Source organism: Aquarana catesbeiana, linkage group LG05, assembly GCF_042186555.1.
Source record: "Aquarana catesbeiana isolate 2022-GZ linkage group LG05, ASM4218655v1, whole genome shotgun sequence".
Taxonomy (NCBI): Eukaryota; Metazoa; Chordata; class Amphibia; order Anura; family Ranidae; genus Aquarana; species Aquarana catesbeiana.
In genome coordinates, this window is record NC_133328.1 from 615,447,412 (window position 1) to 615,467,527 (window position 20,116).

At 42.7% G+C, this 20,116-nt stretch overlaps 1 protein-coding gene across 2 annotated transcripts in view; it reads right to left on the reverse strand.

The window, feature by feature from the left end:
* ADCY8 (adenylate cyclase 8) overlaps positions 1-20,116 on the reverse strand; it is a 424,989-nt gene that overhangs the window by 25,112 nt on the left and 379,761 nt on the right. For both annotated transcript variants that reach the window (XM_073632262.1, XM_073632261.1), the window contains 3 exons: positions 16,405-16,563; positions 10,574-10,720; positions 1,315-1,407 (listed from right to left, as the gene is read on the reverse strand). In XM_073632262.1, the coding sequence (XP_073488363.1) occupies positions 1,315-1,407; positions 10,574-10,720; positions 16,405-16,563 (399 nt within the window). The remainder of the gene's footprint in view (positions 1-1,314; positions 1,408-10,573; positions 10,721-16,404; positions 16,564-20,116) is intronic.

The following is a 20,116-nucleotide window of genomic DNA, read 5'->3' on the forward strand; positions in this document are numbered from 1 at the left end:
CGAGTCCGGTCGAAAAGTCCGCTCGTCTGTATGCTAGTTCGATGGACAAAAAGCCACTCTAGGGCAGCTATTGGCTACTGGCTATGAACTTCCTTGTTTTAGTCCGGTGTACGTCATCACGTACAAATTCAACGGACTTTGGTGGATTGTGTGTAGGCAAGTCCGTTCATTCAGAAAGTCCGTCATAAAGTCCGTCGAAAAGTCCGCCGGGCAAAGTCTGCCGTAAAGTCTGCTCGTGTGTACGCGGCATAAGAAAAATTTGCTTTTTTTCAATTTTTTTTTCCATTTATATCGCAAAAAACAAAAAACCCAATGGTGATTAAATACCACCAAAGGAAAGTTCTAGCTGCCTCAAAAAAAAAAAAAAGTATAAAAATTTCATTTGGGTACAGTGTTGCATGACTGAGTAATTGTCATTGAAAGTGTGAGAGCGCTGAGAGTTGTAAATTGGCCTGGGCAGGAAGGTGGTGAAAGTGTCTCGTACTGAAGTGGTTGAAAAAAAAATTTTTTGCTGGCATATGATTTGATGATGGACTCAACAGAGCTTCACCTCCTTTACCAAGCTCTGGAGAAAGCGTCCTTGATAAGTGCAACTTCCCTAACAAAGTGAACAACCTTTTTGCCTTTAGGAAGTCAACCCCATGGTGCCATCAGGCCAGTAAGTGTAATGGCATGTACACACGGGCGGACCTTTCGACCGGACTGGTCCGACGGACTTTTGACGGAGTTCCTACGGACTTTCGAATGAACGGACTTGCCTACACATGATCACACCAAAGTCCGACGGATTCGTACGTGACGACGTACGACCGGACTAAAATAAGGAAGTTGATAGCCAGTAGCCAATAGCTGCCCTAGCGTGGGTTTTTGTCCGTTGGACTAGCATACAGACGAGCGGATTTTTCGACCAGACTCGAGTCCGTCGGACAAATTTGAAACATGTTCAAAATCTAAAGTTTGTCAGATTTTCGACCAAAAAAGTCAGCTGCAGGTCCGATGGAGCCCACACACGGTCGGATTGTCCGCCGGATTCGGTCCGTCGGACCAGTCCGGTCGAAAAGTCCGCCCATGTGTACATGGCATTAGGATATCTCTTTGGGTTTAGAACATCTGACCATTTATTTCACTCTGTGTCTTCAAGTCCTGGTGACGCCCATCTCTTCCAGTTTCCTTTCCCAGTATGAAAAGGGCAGGAAGCGAGGGAAAATCTCCCCAATGAGGGCAGCAATTAAAACTTGACCCACTCTGTTGATAACTTGAAAACAGTTTTGGTTAGAGTTGGGATTTAGGATGTAAGAAGAAATGTCTATTTACCTGTTTCTCTGGGGATAATCCAGACACAGCCATGTATGTACTTCCAATGGTTTTGATCTTCTCTATATCCTGGAATCTTTCTTCATCTAACAACTAAAAGGAAAATGTGATACAGATTACCACATTGATAGAAGCACCCCAAAAAAGTACCATTCTGTTTACCGCTGAACTTCAGGTGGATATTAAAAACAAATTAAAGTGCATGCCAGGGCAAAATAAAATAATAAAAACAAAAAAAAACCAAAAACAAACAAACAACACACATATGCAATACATTCTGCAATACATGCACTTTTTCTTCATGTTTTATCCCTTTAAAGTTGAAATCCAGGCAGATAAAAAGACACAAATTAATGCAACTCTGTAATCATTATCACATTATGAAATGTATTATTTAAATGCATCAGTAAGTTTGACATGATATGAGCCTCTTGTAGCCCCCTACAGCAGGGCTGGAGTGTGAGGAAGAAGCAACACAAAGAGCCAATCAGTTCATGTGCAGACAAGAAGCATGCTGATAAGAGGAGTGAGCAGAGGAACATAGAAATTATCTAATCGCTGTGCTTCCTCTCTTTGCACTGTCCAGTCACTAGACATGTACACTGACAAAAAACTTGCTCGTGTTAGTTTCATTCGTTTTTTTGCTTTTTTTCGGAAATTCGGAAATTCGAAAAAATCAGAAATTCGGAATACGGAAAACCAAAAATTCGGATTTTCAAATTTCCAAATTTTTGGAATTTCCAAATATCCGAATTTCAGAAATTTTCAATTTCCGAAATTTCGAATTTTCGAAAATTCCGAAATTAGAAAATTTGGAAATTCTAAATTTCGGAAATTTGGAAATTCTAAATTTCGGAAATGGAAAAATCCGGAAATTAACAGATTTGTAAAAGTTTGTTTAAAAAATGAATTCGGAACTAAACGAATTGCACAGGCTGGGGGCATCTCCAGGATGATCTGGGTTCAGAGGAAGTGGGCTGAAAGATGCTGGCCATCAGACTGAGGACATTTAGTGGCTGAAAAAAAAAAAAAAAGTTCTGTGAGGGAATTCTCTGGATTGAAGGTGCAGCACTGGGGTCCTTTGTTCAAATCCTGGTTAGGACACTACCTGCTTGCCACTTGCATGTTCTTCCTGTGCTTGTGTAGGTTTCCTCCAGTTTCCTCCCACACTCCAAAAACATGCTGGTAGGTTAACTAACAACTGTCTAAATTGCCCTTGCAAGTGTGTGAGACAGGAATCTTAGATCGTAAGTTCTTTGTGGGTAGGGTCTGATATGAATGTACAATATGTAAATTGGTGTCTCTATATAAATGCCTTAGTCATAATAACAGTAATAGTAATAATGAATGCAGAACTCTGACTTCGAAACAAAGGCAGGCTCAGGTCCTGGACCAGGTTGTACAGCTAAACCATTGATACTTATGCTATATTGTCAAAAGTATTGGGACATCTGCCTTTGCACACATATGAACTTTAATGGCATCCCAGTCTTAGTCCGTCGGGTTCAATATTGAGTTGGCCCACCCTTTCCAGCTAAAACAGCTTTCAAGGATTTGTTAACCCATTTATATAAGACTACGCCAGCCCCTCTATTAGAGACTGGCAATGCACACTATGTAAGTAGTTTTAAAAAAAGAGCAGTCTAAATACTGAATTTGAGCTGTCTTCAGGCCGGTCACATGACTCACGGCCGCTTTACAGCTCTGATTGATGTCTACGGCGGGAGAAGCCGTGATCTCCCTCTGACGTCAGCCGGGGAGATCACATGGCCGCTTGTCTCCTCCGGAGAAGCAAAGTCTCGTAGCTGTAAAGCGGCCGTGAGTCACGTGACCGGCTTTAGACAGCTCTAAAGAGGTATTTAGACTGCTCGTTTTTACAAAGGACTTGCATAGTGTGGTATGCCAGCCTCTAATAGAGGGGCTGGCAGTGACCATTGTAGGCTTTTATTTTTAATAGTAGCGGGGGGGGGGGGGGGGGTCTGCAGACAACAGAGACAAAGCTGATAGGCAGGAAGGAGGGGGTGAGGGGGGAGAGAGGAGAGCAGGGCAGCGTATGACGGAGGGATGCACTGATGTTGGATGAGAAGGCCCAGCTTGCAGTCTCCACACTAAATCATCCCAAAGGTGTTCTATCGGGTTGCTGTCAGGACTCTGTGCAGGCCAGTCAAGTTCCAACACCCCACACTCGCTCATCCATGTCTTTATGAACCTTGCTTTGTGCATGGTGCTCAGTCATGTTGGAACAGGAAGGGGCCATCCCCCCTTCCACAAAGTTGGGAGCATGAAATTGTCCGAAATGTCTTGGTATGCTGACGCCTTAAGAGTTCCCTTCACTGGAACTAAGGGGCCAAGCCCAACCCCTGAAAAGCAACCCCACACCATAATTACCCCTCCACCAAATGATTTGGACCAGTGCACAAAGCAAGGTCCATAAAGACATGGATGAGTGAGGATAGATGTGATTCATTAAAAGAATATGGTTCGTCTTGAAGGGCCTCTGTTGGTGGGCTTTGGGCTATTAATGCTGATGGGCACTGATGAGGAGGCACTGATGGGCACTGATAGGCAGCACTGATTGGCACTGTTGGGACTGCATTGATGATCAGTGGCCTGATTATCAGTGTAAATGTCCCTTATCACACTTGCTGCTTACCGACTCTCCTTTCCCCACAATGTGACAGCACGTGAGGAAAGGAATGTTGATAACCGGAAAGGGTGTTTAAATTGTGATCAGCTGTGATTTGACACTGCTGATCACATGGTAATGGGCTGCTGTGATTGGCCCTTTACCCCAATCTGTGATCAATTGCGTCCAAAGGACACAGCAATCACAGAGTGCATTGGATGCGCGTCCCAGGGGGCATGTTCTAAGAGGACGTCCATGGATGCCCTCCCAGAACTGCATGACCGCGCTGTAGCCGTCTTTTCACTATAGCATAGTCGGGAAGAGGGTAAGTTCACCTTTTCAAGAAAAACGATCTAATTCCTTTGCCTTTGCAAGCGATATGATAGATACCCTGTCCAGGGCTGTGTATTGCAGTGTACAAACCACTGCACCAGCAGCCACTGTGCCCATCAAATGCAGCCACTGTGCCCATCAAATGCAGCCACTGTGTTCATCAAATGCAGCCACTGTGCCCATCAAATGCAGCCACTGTGTTCATCAAATGCAGCCACTGTGCCCATCAAATGCAGCCACTGTGTTCATCAAATGCAGCCACTGTGCCCATCAATTGCAGCCACTGTGTTCATCAAATGCAGCCACTGTGCCCATCAAATGCAGCCACTGTGCCCATCAATTGCAGCCACTGTGCCCATCAATTGCAGCCACGGTGTTCATCAAATGCAGCCACTGTGCCCATCAATTGCAGCCACTGTGTTCATCAAATGCAGCCACTGTGCCCATCAAATGCTGTCACTGTGCCCATCAATTGCAGCCACTGTGCCATCAAACGCAGCCACTGTGCCCATCAATTGCAGCCATTGTGCGCATCAATTGCGGCCACTGTGCCATCAAACGCAGCCACTGTGCCCATCAAATGCCACCACTGTGCCCCATCAAATGCAGCCACTGTGATCCCCACCCGCCCGCTGTCTGACCGGCACTTACCCTTCTTGATTAATCTTGGTGTCGGGTCAGGCAGCGGTGAGCTGTGTCCTCCGTGTGTCTCTTCTTGCTTCCTGCTAGGTGTCCAATAACAGAGCCTGTCCTTTCAGCCAATCAGGTGATGGGTATCAGACCCACGCTACCTGATTGGCGGAGAGGCGGTTCAGTGTTAGAAAAGCAAATATTCATTTGCTTTTCTAACACACCTGGGTGGGCTCCGAGTGCAATACTCTGCCCTCCGAGTTCACCTTATTTAAAGCCTATTAGAGCCTATGGCTCTAATTAGGTGCTTTAAAAATCACCCCCGCCGCTGTAATTCAGGCGCCTGGTGTCCTAAAAGGGGCCGGTCGCCTGAATAGGGAGTGGCGGCCATGAATAAATTCATGCAATGCATGAATCTATCCATTACACATAGAGGGGGTGGCTGGAGAGAGAGGGCAGCGCCCGTGCGCCCTAATGGATGGGCCGCCCCCGGAGAGAGAGATTTTTTTCCTGCATTGTAGGCATTTGGGAGGGTATACTGATCAGGTTTATCAGTTATCTGTAAAAAAAAAAAAACGCTTCCAAACAATAACACTCATGAACGCCACTAATGCAGCGTATAAATGTGGCAAAACCGACGTTTTTAAATGTCGGTTACTAGCTGTCAAGTTCCAGCGTTCAGAAGAGGTATTCAAACGTCCTGTATACATGAAGCCTAAGTTGCCCCGAAAGCAGCAAAACGCTATTATTTGAAATGGTGTCTGTACACACTCACAGCCACTTGTTGCCTAAAAAAAGTACAGGAGCTTATTTTCAAGCAGATTTGGCTTCTTTTTTTGCCCCCGTAGACTTCATTGCATGTGCCTGAAAATAAAGTGCAAAAGCGTGTGTTACGTTCGCTTTTCAGGCACTCCCACTACAAAGGTCTGTGGGGCCAAAAATGCTAAATTCTGCCCTAAAAACGCTCTTGTATGGAATAATGCACCTAAACTGTCCCTAATAGTGTGCAAAAAAATTAAAAAAGCCTGTAAAACAACTTCAATATGCTAAGCTCAATAATATGCTCAAAAATATCTGTACATCCCCATATTATCAATGGAAATGAAGAAACTATGAATAAAATGCAGACTAGCAGCCATCAGCTAATTCAATCATAAAAGTATCCATACTATCATGTACTTGGCTATTTCAGAACGAAACATTCAGACTAGGAAGATATCAAAGTGAATTGACAGTTCTGTGCTGCAGAAAAGAAGAGACAGAAACCAGCAAGTTTCGTCCCTCCCAGCCTGGTGTTTACATAACTCGGCTCTGACATATCTCCATAGTATACTTTGTAGCACTATTCATGTACACTTCCTTCCAGAAGATCATACTCCTGTGTCTAAACTTGGCTGTTTGTTTGCAATGGACGGGGAGATGAAAAGAGTAGCATCTCCCTCCAGCAAGATGGTGATCCGAGCTGTGCAATGCTCTTAGCAAAACAATTTAAGGGTTTGACATCTTTCAGATCACTTTAATCCCTCTATACAGGGGAGGCTGGGGATAAAAAACATTTGGATTAAAAAACACCCGTCCTTACCTGAAGAGCATCCTCGCTCTGTGTCTCCACTCTCCTCCACACTCGGACAGCAGCAGCGGTGGAGGTGTCCGCTCCTCTCATGCTTCCTCCGCTTGCCAAAGCGCCATTAGGCATCCAATAGGTTTGCCTGCCGCTTTAGCCAATTGGGAAACAGGTCTCACCAACCTGCCTCCTGATTGGCGGGGAGGCACTGTAGTGTGAAGATAAGGAAAATTCATTCGCTATGGTCACACAATTAGGTAGGATCAGGGCGCACTCTCTTTTTTGAAGCCCACCCTTTTTTGAAGCCGATTAGAGCCTCTGACTCTAATCAAATGCTTAAAAAAAAAAACACCCCCTCCCACCCCCGCCATAGGAATCCATGTGTCCGGCATCCTGAAAGGGGCCGGGCGCATGGAAAGGGAGGCGGCGGCAGGAAAAGGAGGGGCGGCGCCCGTGCGCCCTCAATGCATGGGCCGCCACTGCTGGAGACCTTTAGCTCTGACTCAGCAAGTAGAATGTAGGACTACTGCAAAGAGACCACTGCTTCCACACAGAGAGCAAGGGTCCTTCTCTGCAGCATGCTGGCGGGGAGAAGCTTTTTCACTTAGGTCGTGGCTGCTTTATACAGAAAACTGTAAGACTTTGTACAACTTTTGATTCACCTGTCCTAAATTCAGCTAATTTAAACTGAAGGTTCAGTTGCCCTTAAAACTAGTTACTGTGGAAAAGAGGTGACATTAGCAAAGAGCTGTTGCTTCAGAAGCAAGTTCCTTTGACAGAAATCCAGCCCTGGCCTCACCACTAATACATTCAACCATTCTTGATCTGTTGGAGATATCTAGTAAATATGTACTGGGAATAGGCCCACCAATACATACTGTATATATGTCTATAGAACTGGGTTTGGTAAGAGAATATCTTTTATGCATTGGAAGGTATATACAGAGTTTGTGTGGGGTTTTTTTCCCTCTATCTCTCTCTTTTTAAGGATAGAGGTTTATATTCATTGTTGCAAATAAATGTGAGGCTATTGTCTTTTATGACATATTATGTAGATTAAACCTAATTTATGTGTAATTTCTTTTAATATTGTTCTAGTGACCAGCTATTTCTATATACAAGATCTGAGGTCCTGATGAAGCGGATTACCTCGTAAAACTCGTTGACTTACATTTAATGATCTCTGAGGAATTCCATGCTACAATTCCTCTGCTTGTTTATGTGGAAGACAAGTGGTAGAGTTGGCATCCCATTATAAATTGTATACACTTTTTACGTGAAGAGTTTTTAAATTGATGGAATAAAGATTTGTAGAATTTTTTAAACATATTTTGTTGTGTGTATATTTGATCATGGGGGGGGGGGGGTATTTATAGTCCCATCACATATACTTTACTTTAAGTTACTTTATCCAGGGATGACACCCTTCATTGGTACAATTAGTAACTAACACCATTCCCACATTCATATTGTTTTGGACTTATACATTCAACCTTGTCACTTTCAAACAACCATTTGTCCAAAGATGGGTGAAGGTTTCCAAGTTGGGCATCATGTGGTATGGGGGATGGTGTCTAATTTTTACCCAAGTTTGCCTATTCTCCAGTCTTCTGTGTCAGTCTTTATTAACTGCTTTCTGCCCCAAAAATGGGAAATCAAGTGTTTCTTCAATCTCTTTGAAAACAATTAAAAGTTAGCAGGTACAAATACTGTAGCCGCTGACTCTTAACAAAAGTATACTTACCTTTCCAAGGATCCAGTGCCGTCCTCATCTGAGCTGGCTCTTTGTTGTTCTTCAGGTCCCCAGCCCTCAACGTGTTAACTATGTGAAGCCGGCTGTGACTCCTTGTGGCTTCATAGTTGGCTTCCCACTGCACATGTGTGAGCTGTGCTGCTCTGTGTGAAAGGTCACACAGCCTCCTAGGACCTATGACGTGTCCCAAAAGGTCACAGGTGGGGGTGGAACTTCAGTGGAATCACCTATGTGATTTCAGCGGAAGTGGGAGTTGGTATCTGATAAAAACTAGGTACCCCACCAAAAAAAAAAAAACATGCCAAAAGGTGGTAGAGGAGGGAGGTAGGTAGACATAAAGTGGAACTTCTCTTTTAGGGTGAGGTTCCACTTTAACCACTTCCTGGCCAGCGACGTACCCGTACGTCGCTGGACTTTAGGCGGTTATACTGGGATGATGCCTGTGTCAGGGCTGGGCTCAGCCCTTCTTTCTCAAAGCTAGCTGCTCAATTGTCGGCTAATTGCTAGCTCCTTTCTCTCCACAGTGACTCACCTGTTGATGATATCCTGCTTGTCAGTCCTGCCTACTTAAGCCGTCCAGTCCAGATGATCTCTGCCTTTGCCTTGGTCACATCTCTAGAGACGCTCTCCTGTGTTCCTGTTAAAGACTTGCTTGGCTGACATTCCTTCTGGCTCCAGATCCTGCTTGCTGTTCTACTACGCTCATCTCTGGCTTCCTGACGTTTTGGCTTGTCTGACTATCCGTTCCGGTTCCTGAACTCTTGCTATGTTTTGACTACGTTTACTCTGTTTACCTTTTTTTTACTATTATTAAACAAGTGTGACTTAACTGTACTTCTGTCTCAGTCTGATTCATGGTTTCTGACAGCCAGCTGTTGCAGGCATCATCCCGGTATCATTTTTTAGAGCCAATTCACTTTTCTTTCAGCTAGAGCTGACGAGCTGCTCGATTGCTATTATAAGCGAAAGGAGAGGATGTCCCACTGGGAGACCCGGGCGATCAGCCGAAGCGTTTGCCGGCTGGCCAGACAGCCAAGCAAAGCCAAGATCAGCTTTGATCAGCTGTTTGTAATAGTAAACCAGAAGCGATGACATGACATCACTTCTGGTTTATTCAAAAATAATCTACACCATTTAAAAAAAATCTAAAGCATTCAAAAACACCCATCTTGGTGTTTTGAATGCTTTTAAGGACAGAGGTCTATAAGACCCTAGATCTCTCCATAAAGAGTACCTGTCGCATGCCTATTGCTGTCACAAGGAAGTATACATTTCTTGTGACAGCACTAAAAGTGATAAAAAAAAGAAAAAAGAAAAAAAAGAAAACATTTAAAGCAACAGTGTAAAAAATAAATAAATAAAAAGAAAAAAGAAAAAATACAATAAATGAATAATTAAAAAAAAAAAAATGTTAAAGGCCCCTAGCCCCCCCTCGCATGCAAAGGCAAACGCGTGTGTCAGTCGCGCACGCATGCAAACAGCGATCGTCCCACACATGTGAGGTATCACCATGAACGTCAGATCACGGGCAATCATTTTAGCACCAGAACTTCTCTGTAAATCTAAAGTGGTAACCTGTAAAGGCTTTTAAAGATTCGCCTATGGATAGTAAAATTTATATCGTTTGGCGCTTTTGCATGAGCGTGCGCAATTTTAAAGTGTGACATGTTTGGTATCTATTTACTCAGAGTAACAACATTTTTAATAGTTTACAAAAAAATGGGGTTATGTATTGTGTTTTTTTTTGCATTAAAATTCAAAAAAGTGTATTTGTTCCCAAATAATTGCATTTGAAAAACTGCTGAACAAATACCCTGTGACATAAAAAAATTGTGAAATCTATTTATTCTCTAGGGCTTCTGCTTTAAAAAAAAAATATAATGTTTGGGGGTTCTAAGTAATATTCTAGTAAAAAATATCGATTGTTGCCAAAGTGCCAGAAAAGGCCAGGCCCGGAGGTGGTTAATGTCCCCTGCTCAGTGCCCAGGTGTAAAGGAAATTATGTTCAATTGCCCCCCTTTGACAGCTAGCAGCTTCACACAATGTCAGCTGCTAGCTGTCAAAGGTGGACAATTGAACATAGTTGACACCACTAATAAATGAACCAATCAGCAAAAAAATATTCAATGTACGTTGATCATGGTCATTTTGGTTACCAAAAGTTGAGTGCCTACTCCAATAATGGAAATCTGCACCCTGATTATCACCCATTGGTATTGCAAATCATGTTATTACACAATAATACCAAGCCAAGAGTTGGGTGACAAAGAACAATATTTTTGGGTGGTTGGCACGTTCCAACCATCTGAACTCCCGAGACCTTCCATCTGCCTTTCCCGACAGTGACATTTACCTCGTCAAAATCAGCGATGATCTCGTTGAGTAAGCGCAGGCATTCCACGCCTTGGTTATTCATTTCTGTTTGGGAGTAGAAATCTGCGAATCCAGGGATAGAAGCGAACATAACGCCTACAGCATCGTAGGACTGAGAGTACAGCTCCTGAAACAGAAGAACACAAACACAGCGCTTGTAGTCAGAGGTGTAAATTAAAGCCACAGGCGTACTGCAACATTCAGTTCATAACATACCATGTGTCAGACTAAAAGATTTGACTCTCTTTTTCAGCCCTTAAGTCAAGGATGTCAAGTTTAAAAGAAACACAGGGCTGAACGAAATAAAATAAGGTTGCAAAGCACCACGATGGATCTACTTGGGGGTTGCACCTACATAATTCCAAAATACTAATGCTCTTTTTGTTTTTTTTTATTTTTATTATTATTTATTTTTATTAAATGCAACAGAAAATATTTTGTTAACCACTTCAGCTCCGGAAGATTTACCCCCCCTTCCTGACCAGGCCAGGCCTGAGTTACTTTAGCTGACAACTGTGCTGTTGTGCAACGCTGCACCCAAATAAAATGTATGTCCTTTTTTCCCCCTCACAAATAGAGCTTTCTTTTGGTGGTATTTGATCACCTCTGCGGTTTTATTTTTTGCGCTATAAACAAAAACAAAAATTTTGAAAATTACTTTCTGCTATAAAACATATCCAATAAAAAAAATGTAAAGAAAATCAAATTTCTTCATTTATTTACGCCAATATGTATTCTGCTACATATTTTTGGTAAAAAAATCCCAGTAAAGCCGTGTACACACGACCGGTTTTGCCATCAGAATAAACTCTGAAGGTTTCTTCGACGGAATTCCATTCAAGTGGTCTTGCCTACAAACGGTCAAACCAAAGTCCGACCGTCCAGAACGAGGCGATGGAAAACACGTACGACGGGACTAGAAAAAGGACATTCAATAGCCAGTAGCCAATAGCTTCCATCTCGTACTTGCTTCAGAGCATGCGTCGTTTTTGGTCCGTCGGAACAGCATACAGACGATCGGTTTTCCCAATAGGAATTGGTTCTGTCGGAAATTTTTAGAACATGTTCCATTTCTAGGTCCGTTAGAATTTTCGTAAAAAAAAAGTCCGATGAGGCATACACACGATCGGAAAAGACGATGAAAAGACTTCGGCTGACTTATTCTATCGGACATTTCGCTCGTGTGTACGCGGCATAAGTGTATATTGATTGGTTTGCGCAAACGTTAAAGCGTCTACAAACTATGGGATATTTTTTATGCAAATGTTATTTTTACTTGTAATGGCGGCGATCAGCGTCTTATAGCGGACTTGCCATATTGCGGTGGACAAACCTGACACAAACTGACACTTTTGACACTTTTTTGGGAACCAGTGACACTAATACAGTGATCAGTGCTAGAAATATGCATTGTCACTGTACTAATGACACTGGCAGGGAAGAGGTTCACATCAGGGGAGATCAAAGGGTTAACTGTGGTCCTAGCCAGTGTTTGTGTACTGTATGGGAGGTGCTTTTACTAAGGGAAAACATGGATCCTAAAGTCAGTTCCAGTTTGCACCTAAGCAAGTGTCGTCTATTTCTTGGGTGCAATGCTCAGCTATAATACCAGGTTCCTGGTTCCAGAGTGGAGGAAGCGGTATCTTGGCAGAGGCACCCAGGCTGGGTGCCAAGCAATCCGTCACATTAGTTCTTGCCATAGTTTGCAAATATGCACAGTATGCCACATTTGCCTCCTAGTGTGCCCAAATCCAGGCTAAATTCCCTTCTCTTTTTGCCCACATCTTCCCCCCTTTGCTTCTTATGGGTTCCGTGATACTACTCTTTTTCCACTGGATGGTCACGTGCATGTGTTACATCATCGCCTGCGCCCGACTCAATTCTTGGTATGTCAAGATTGTGCCAAGCTGTACACTGTACTGCCCAAGCACTGTGCAGTCTACATAGAAAAAGTTAAATTACAAGGCAAGGTTTTTTCCAACCCTTCAAACTTGACTTTATTTTCACTTTACGCTAGCTGAGAGCAACAAAGAAGGAGTTATTATTGGCTGTCAGAAATATTCTTTCCAGCAATGATTCATAATAAACTTTTTCAGAATACGTTTACCAGCTTGAGTCCTGATATTTCTCTATACCTAGTATTCTGAGGATTGATGAATAGGGCCTGACCAACAAAACACGTTGGCTTATTGTTTCTTGTGATAAAGCTCTTTCACATCACTGATCCGCCCCGTGAACATCCGCTTGCTCAGCGGGGATCGCTCCGCCAATCCCCGCTGAGCAGGAAAATGACAGGTCCGTCGCTGCACAGTGTGCAGCGACGGACCTGTCAGAGCGCCGCTCTACCCTATGGGGGATCGGGTGATGACGGACCGTAGAGTCCATCGTCACCCGATCCGATCCGAAAACGGATGGAAAAGTAGGGTTTTCCTCCGTTACACTTTTTCGGATCGGAGCGGGTCGGATGTCAGCGGACATGTCACCGCTGACATCCGACGCTCCATAGACCTCCATGGAGTGTCCGTTCAGGTCCGCCTAAAAAACTGACAGGCGGACCTGAACGGACAGTCCGTGTGAAAGAGGCCTTAGACTCTATATGTTATGGTGGGGTTTTATTCAACGCTTGGCCTCTGGATTTCAAGCAGGTTTTTCTAAATGTAAGCGTAGCTGGAATAACTGAATTATTCCAAGGCAAAACTCATCTCTACGAATCCTACTAAGGAACTTTTCCAGATCCAGCGCATCTTATCCAATTTTCTTCAGTACTTCCTAAGACGCAGACACTGGGCATGGTCAAGCATACCGATCAGGACAGTCAGCATCGAGTCAGAACATCTGAAATGCAAGTACTGAAGCCATTGGATTAGAATGACAGGCAGCAACTAGTGTTTTCAGACGGAATGGTTTATAATGGCAGCTTCCACATCTCCCCGCTACAGGTTTCCTTCATGGTTTAAATAAATCCAAAACTTTTTTTTAGCTTTGGATAACCTTATTAGCCTTGATTAAGGTGCCAAAACTGTTCTTTTATAGTTTATGGTTTTGCAAATTAACTGTTACTATTGAAAGTGCTATCAAACCCCAATTTTTTTAAACTTTTTGGATAGAATATGGTAGGGTTAGAAACTCTGCCAGATTGTATTGATCTCTGTGCCCTCGGTGGGGAGATTCACCCTCTCTATTCGTCCTGGTGACCAATGTCATAAAAACATTAATGCCACGAGGAATAGAGGTGAAATTGTCCAATGGAGCATTTGTTTTGGTGACAACAATTATTGATGGATTTACTCTTAAAGTGGAGTTCCACCCACTTTTACAACTCTTCAGCATCCCTCACTAAACTGTGCACTGTAAATGAATTGGATATTTTTTAATTTTTTTTCTCAGCACCTACTGTATATCAGCTGTATTCATTTTTCACTTCCTCCTCCCTGGCCGTGGCCCATCGCATCATTTCCTGTTTGCAATGCCTTCTGGGAAAGGGGCGGCAACTTCCTCTGACACTGCCATTGCTATGGAAACCTGACCTGAAACCTATTACACTGCTTGTGCTACACTGAGCATGTGCGAGATCTGCAAGGATGAGATTCAGGAAGAAATACAGTCTGGCTTCAGATGCCCACACTTAAGATGGCCACGGCCTGCTGTAAGTTTATAAAATAACAAACTACTGCTATAAACTAACAAAACAGACTTTAGTTTACAGACTAACTTAACTAGAATACATTAAGCTTGTGTATTATAGGGGTATTTTTATTTAAAAAGTATAATTTCGTCCGGAAACCACTTTAAGCCTGGCACACGCTACTATTTCTTGTGTAAAGAAATGATTTTCTCAGGCCTCTCAGGCATTTCTCTTCCATGTGGTGCCATTGCTGACAGCATGAAATGGGAAAAGGGGTTTTCTTTGTTAAGTAACGCCCTTTTATATTCAACTGTCTCCTGGACACCTGTTTAATGAATAATCAGACTCACTTGTAGTTGAATTCTTGTTAACCACCTCAATACAAGGCATTTTAACCCCCTTCCTGCCCAAGCCATTTTTCAGCTTTCAGCGCTGTCACACTTTGAATCACAATTGCACAGTCATACAACACTGTACCCAAACAAAATTTTTATTATTTTTTCCCCACAAATAAAGCATTATTTTGGTGGTATTTGATCACATGTGCGTTTTTTATTTTTTGCGCTATAAACAAAAGAAGAGGGACAAGTTTGAAAAAAACACAATATTTTTTACTTTTTGTTATAATAAATATCCATTTTTTATTTTTTTTTAAACAAATTTTCTCCTCAGTTTAGGCCGATACTTATTCTTCTACATATTTATGGTAAAAAAAAATCACAATAAGCGTATATTGATTGGTTTGCACAAAAGTTATAGCGTCTACAAAATAGGGGATAGATTTATAGCATTTTTATTTATTTTTTTTTTTACTAGTCATGGCGGCGATCTGCGATTTTTATTGTGACTGCGATATTGTGGCGGACACATCGGACACTTTTGACACATTTTTGGGACCATTGTCATTTATACAGCGATCCGTGCTATAAAAATGCACTGATTACTGTATAAATGTGACTGGCAGGGAAGGGGTTAACACTAGCGGGTGATCGAGGGGTTAACTGTGTTCCTAGGGAATGTTTCTAACTGAAGGGGGAGGGGACTCACAAGGGGAGGAGACTGATCGGTTGTTCTGTACTGAGAACACAGATCGGTCTCCTCTCCTCTCTGACAGGACGTGGATCTGTGTGTTTACATACACACAGATCCACTTCCTGCCGTGTTACCGGGCAATCGCGTGTGCCCGGCGGACATCGCGGCCGCCGGGCACGCGCATCGGGAGCCCAGTGACACGGCGGGCGCGCTCGATTGCCGGCGGCGGCGCGCGTGCGCCCCCTGGTGGGTAGGGAAGGTGAGGGCGTCATATGACGCCCTCCCAGAATGAGAGCCGCGCTGCCTCACTGTCATATGACAGCCGGCGGGCGGCAAGCGGTTAATTAGGATTTTGTTGTCTAAAATTTAGCTTTGCTCCTAAGACTTTCATTGTGGTGTATTCATTTTTGCTACATGGTCTTGCATGAATTTGTTAGGAAAAATACTTTTTTTTTGTGTGTGCAAATCTTGGCCTGCATTTTTGGGAGTATTTTGTAGTATAGTGTCCTAACGAAATTGTTGATTCTGAAAGGAAAGTAAAGGTTTTCTGATAAATCTGGTAGGGTGTATTCATTTATGCTGAGCACTGTATATGGCGATTGCAGAAACTGTAAACCGCTTCTCACCTTGAGTTGAGTTATAAAAATAAACAAGTCAGAGGCATGCAGTTCAGTTTAGAGAACTCGTGACGTCCAACCACCCAGAAGCCACAACTTAAATTATTTTAAACATTACCAATGTCAATAGAGGGGATTTTCTTCCTCAGCAGTCACATACTGAAAGGGAGGAGGATCTGCTCACATAAAGAAATTGTTATAGATATAGGCCAGGAATCTTCAAACTACGGCTCTCCAGCTGTTGCGGAACTACACATCCCATGAGGCCTTGTAAAACTCTGACATTCACAGACATGACTAGGCATGATGGGAATTGTAGTTCCTGAACAACTGGAGGGCCGTAGTTTGAAGACCCCTGCTATAGGCCATATATCCATAACAGGTTTTGATTTGAAGGACTTTAAAAAGTTCAGCAAGGGACATATTTGACTTTATTAGAATGTAGTTGCTCTTACTGGAGTTTTTCAGGTACTCACCAAAGCCCTCCCCCAATAATAATGAATTGTCAGTTACATTGCATTTTGTGGAAGGTCGTACCTCGTTATCTCTGTCCTTTTCCAGGAAGTGGCGAGCCACGTGACTTGGGAGAATGTTTCTGAGCATGTTTTCATTGTGCTCCCTCAGTTCCGTCATTTCATTGATTTCTTCTTTGGCCTGAACCCGCCACAGAAAATCCAGTCTTGCTGTGTATTCCAGCTATAACACAGTGCAAGCCATACAATATTTATAATATAGTTCAGAAAAGGAGGGGAAAAGATGAAAAGTAGGTAGTCAGTACATCAGGGTATGGTCACTGCATATAAAAAAGAGGAAGTACCCTTTGGAATACTTTACATAATTACATAGTAGGTGAGGTTGAAAAAAAGACACACGTCCATCAAGTCCAACCTATGTGACTATATGTCAGTATTACATTGTATATCCCTGTATGTTGCGGTCATTCAGGTGATTATCTAATAGTTTCTTGAAACTATCGATGCTCCCCGCTGAGACCACCGCCTGTGGAAGGGAATTCCCCATCCTTGCCGCTCTTACAGTAAAGAACCCTCTACGTAGTTTAAGGTTAAACCTCTTTTATACTAATTTTAATGAGTGGCCACGAGTCTTGTTAAACTCCCTTCTGCGAAAAAGTTTTATGCCTATTTTGGGGTCACCAGTACAGTATTTGTATATTGAAATCATATCCCCTCTCAAGCATCTCTTCTCCAGAGAGAATAAGTTCAGTGCTCGCAACCTTTCCTCATAACTAAGATCCTCCAGACCCTTAGCTTTGTTGCCCTTATTTGTACTCGCCTTATTTCCAGTACATCCTTCCTGAGGACTGGTGCCCAGAACTGGACAGCATACTCTAGGTGCGGCTGGACCAGAGTCTTGTAGAGCGAGAGAATTATCGTTTTATCTCTGGGGTTGATCCCCTTTTTAATACATGCCAATAGTCTGTTTGCTTTGTTAGCAGCAGCTTGGGATTGCATGCCATTGCTGAGCCTATCATCTACTAGGACCCCCAGGTCCTTTTCCATCCTAGATTCCCCCAGAGGTTGTCCCCCCAGTATATAGACTGCATTCATATTTTTGCCACCCAAATGCATTATTTTACATTTTTCTACATTGAACCTCATTTGCCATGTAGTTGCCCACCCCATTAATTTGTTCAGATATTTTTGCAAGGTTTCCACATCCTGCGGAGAAGTTATTGCCCTGCTTAGCTTAGTATTGTCCACAAATACAAAGATTGAACTGTTTATCCCATCCTCCTGAACAAATTAAATAGGATTGGTCCCAGGACAGAACCCTGGGGAACCCCACTACCCACCCCTGACCATTCTGAGTACTCCCCATTAATCACCACCCTCTGAACTCGCCCTTGTAGCCAGTTTTCAATCCATGTACTCACCCTATGGTCCATGCCAACGGACCTTATTTTGTACAATAAACGTTTATGGGGAACTGTGTCAAATGCTTTTGCAAAATCCAGATACACCACGTCTACGGGCCTTCCTTTATCTAGATGGCAACTCACCTCCTCATAGAAGGTTAATAGATTGGTTTAGCAAGAATGATTCTTCATGAATCCATGCTGATTACTGCTAATGATACCGTTCTCATTACTAAAATCTTGTATATAGTCCCTTATCATCCCGTCCAAGAGTTTACATACTGTTGATGTTAGGCTAACTGGTCTGTAATTCCCAGGGATGTATGTTGGGCCCTTTTTAAATATTGGTGCTACATTGGCTTTTCTCCAATCAGCTGGTACCATTCCAGTCAGTAGACTGTCAGTAAAAATTAGGAACAATGGTCTGGCAATTACTTGACTAAGTTCCCTAAGTACACTCGGGTGAAAGCCATCTGGTCCCGGTGATTTATTAATGTTAAGTTTCCCAGGTCTAATTTTAATTCTGTCCTCTGTTAACCATGGAGGTGCTTCCTGTGATCTGTCATGAGGATAAACACTGCAGTTTCGGTTACTGAAGCCCCCTGATTCCCTTGTGAAGACTGAGGAGAAGAATAAATTCAATACCTTCGCCATCTCCCCATCCTTTTTAACCAGATGTCCTTCCTCATTCTTTATGGGGCCAATATGGTCTCTCCTCCCTTTTTTACTGTTTACATACTTAAATTTCTTGGGATTTTTTTTGCTCACCTCCGTTATGTGTCTTTCATGTTCTATCTTAGCCGTCCTTATTGCACCTTTACATTTCTTGTTGCATTCTTTATAGAGTCTGAATGCTGAGGATGATTCCTCAACCTTGTATTTTTTGATTTCCCATGTAGAGATTTGAGCAATTTTAGCAGCTAGGGTTGGATCTTAATGTGTGGAATAACAGACCAAAAATAAAGTCTTCCAACTAGATTATAGGATTAACTTGTTAATTGCTGACATACCAATATATAATAGAGCTGCGTGATTAATTGTCAAGAATCGTTATCGCAATTTTTTCCTGTTGCGATCTTGACAAAAGTGTTTCACGATTCTGTCTATGCAAAGAATTCTCTCTGCTCTTCTGAAGCCACAGCCGTCAAAAGAAAGGAAGAGAAAAACTGGGCAGTCTGCCAAGAATCACAACATTCTTTAGTGGAACTAACGTATATAAACATTGTAACCATTTGTCAAAATAAAGGAAAGTTTAACCGCTTAAAGACTAAATCTTTTTTTGACATTTGTTGGTTTCAAGTTAAAATCATTTATTTTTTGCTAGAAAATTACTTAGAACCCCCAAACATTTTATATATATATATATATATATATATATATATATATATATATATATATATATTTTTTTTTAGCAGAGACCCTAGAGAATAAAATGGTGGTTGTTGCAATATTTTATGTCACACTGTATTTGCGCAGCAGTCTTTCAAATGCAATTTTTTTGGAAAAAAATACTTTAATGAATTAAAAAAAAAAAAAAACTAGCCAGTAAAGTTAGCCCAATTTTTTTTTGTATAATGTGAAAGATTTTGCGTTGCGAGAATCGTGATCTTTTTATCCTAAGCAAAAAAAATCGTGATTCTCATTTTGGCCAGAATCGTGCAGCTCTAATATATAATGCAATCATTCTGGGGCATGTGGCCTGTTCACAAGTGCTGTGAACATCTCAGAAAGTTGAAATGGGGGAAGGTGACAATTTAGAGCAGCCCTTCTAAACCTGTTTACCTTAAAGTGGATGTAAACCCACGCTCATCATTTACAACGTAATGGCATACTAGTGATCTATATGTATATACATGCCTCCTGCATGTATCCCTACCTTTAAATTGTCACCCCTTCTGCATTTGGAGCCCTGCAAAACTCTGGAATTGTTGGGCGGGTCTATTGTCTGGCGCCCGGTGGGTAGAGTCGTGAGGTCCCCAGACTCCCAGCCCACCTCTACACTACCCTTGGAAAAGAAACTAAATGGTCGCACGCCAGTGCTGCAAACTTTGCTTGATTATAATCTTTAGTGTCAAAAACCAGACAGGGATTACAGTTGACGCGTTTCACAAGAGTGTAGCTTGCTTGTTCACAATCTACACTACCCTTGGCCAGGCAGCGTCGCGCCTGCAGAGTGAAGGAGAGCATGCACACAGCAGAAGGAGCGCTCAGGCATGGCCCCATCATATAAACTCCCTCCTGCGCATGTCATACACTCGGTGCCGTAGACACACTCTGCTCTCATGCTAATGCATGAGATAAGGAAAGCAGATGTCAGTTACAGCAGTGGGGAAAGTGGCGACACAGATTTCTCTATGTGTTGTTTTCTAACTC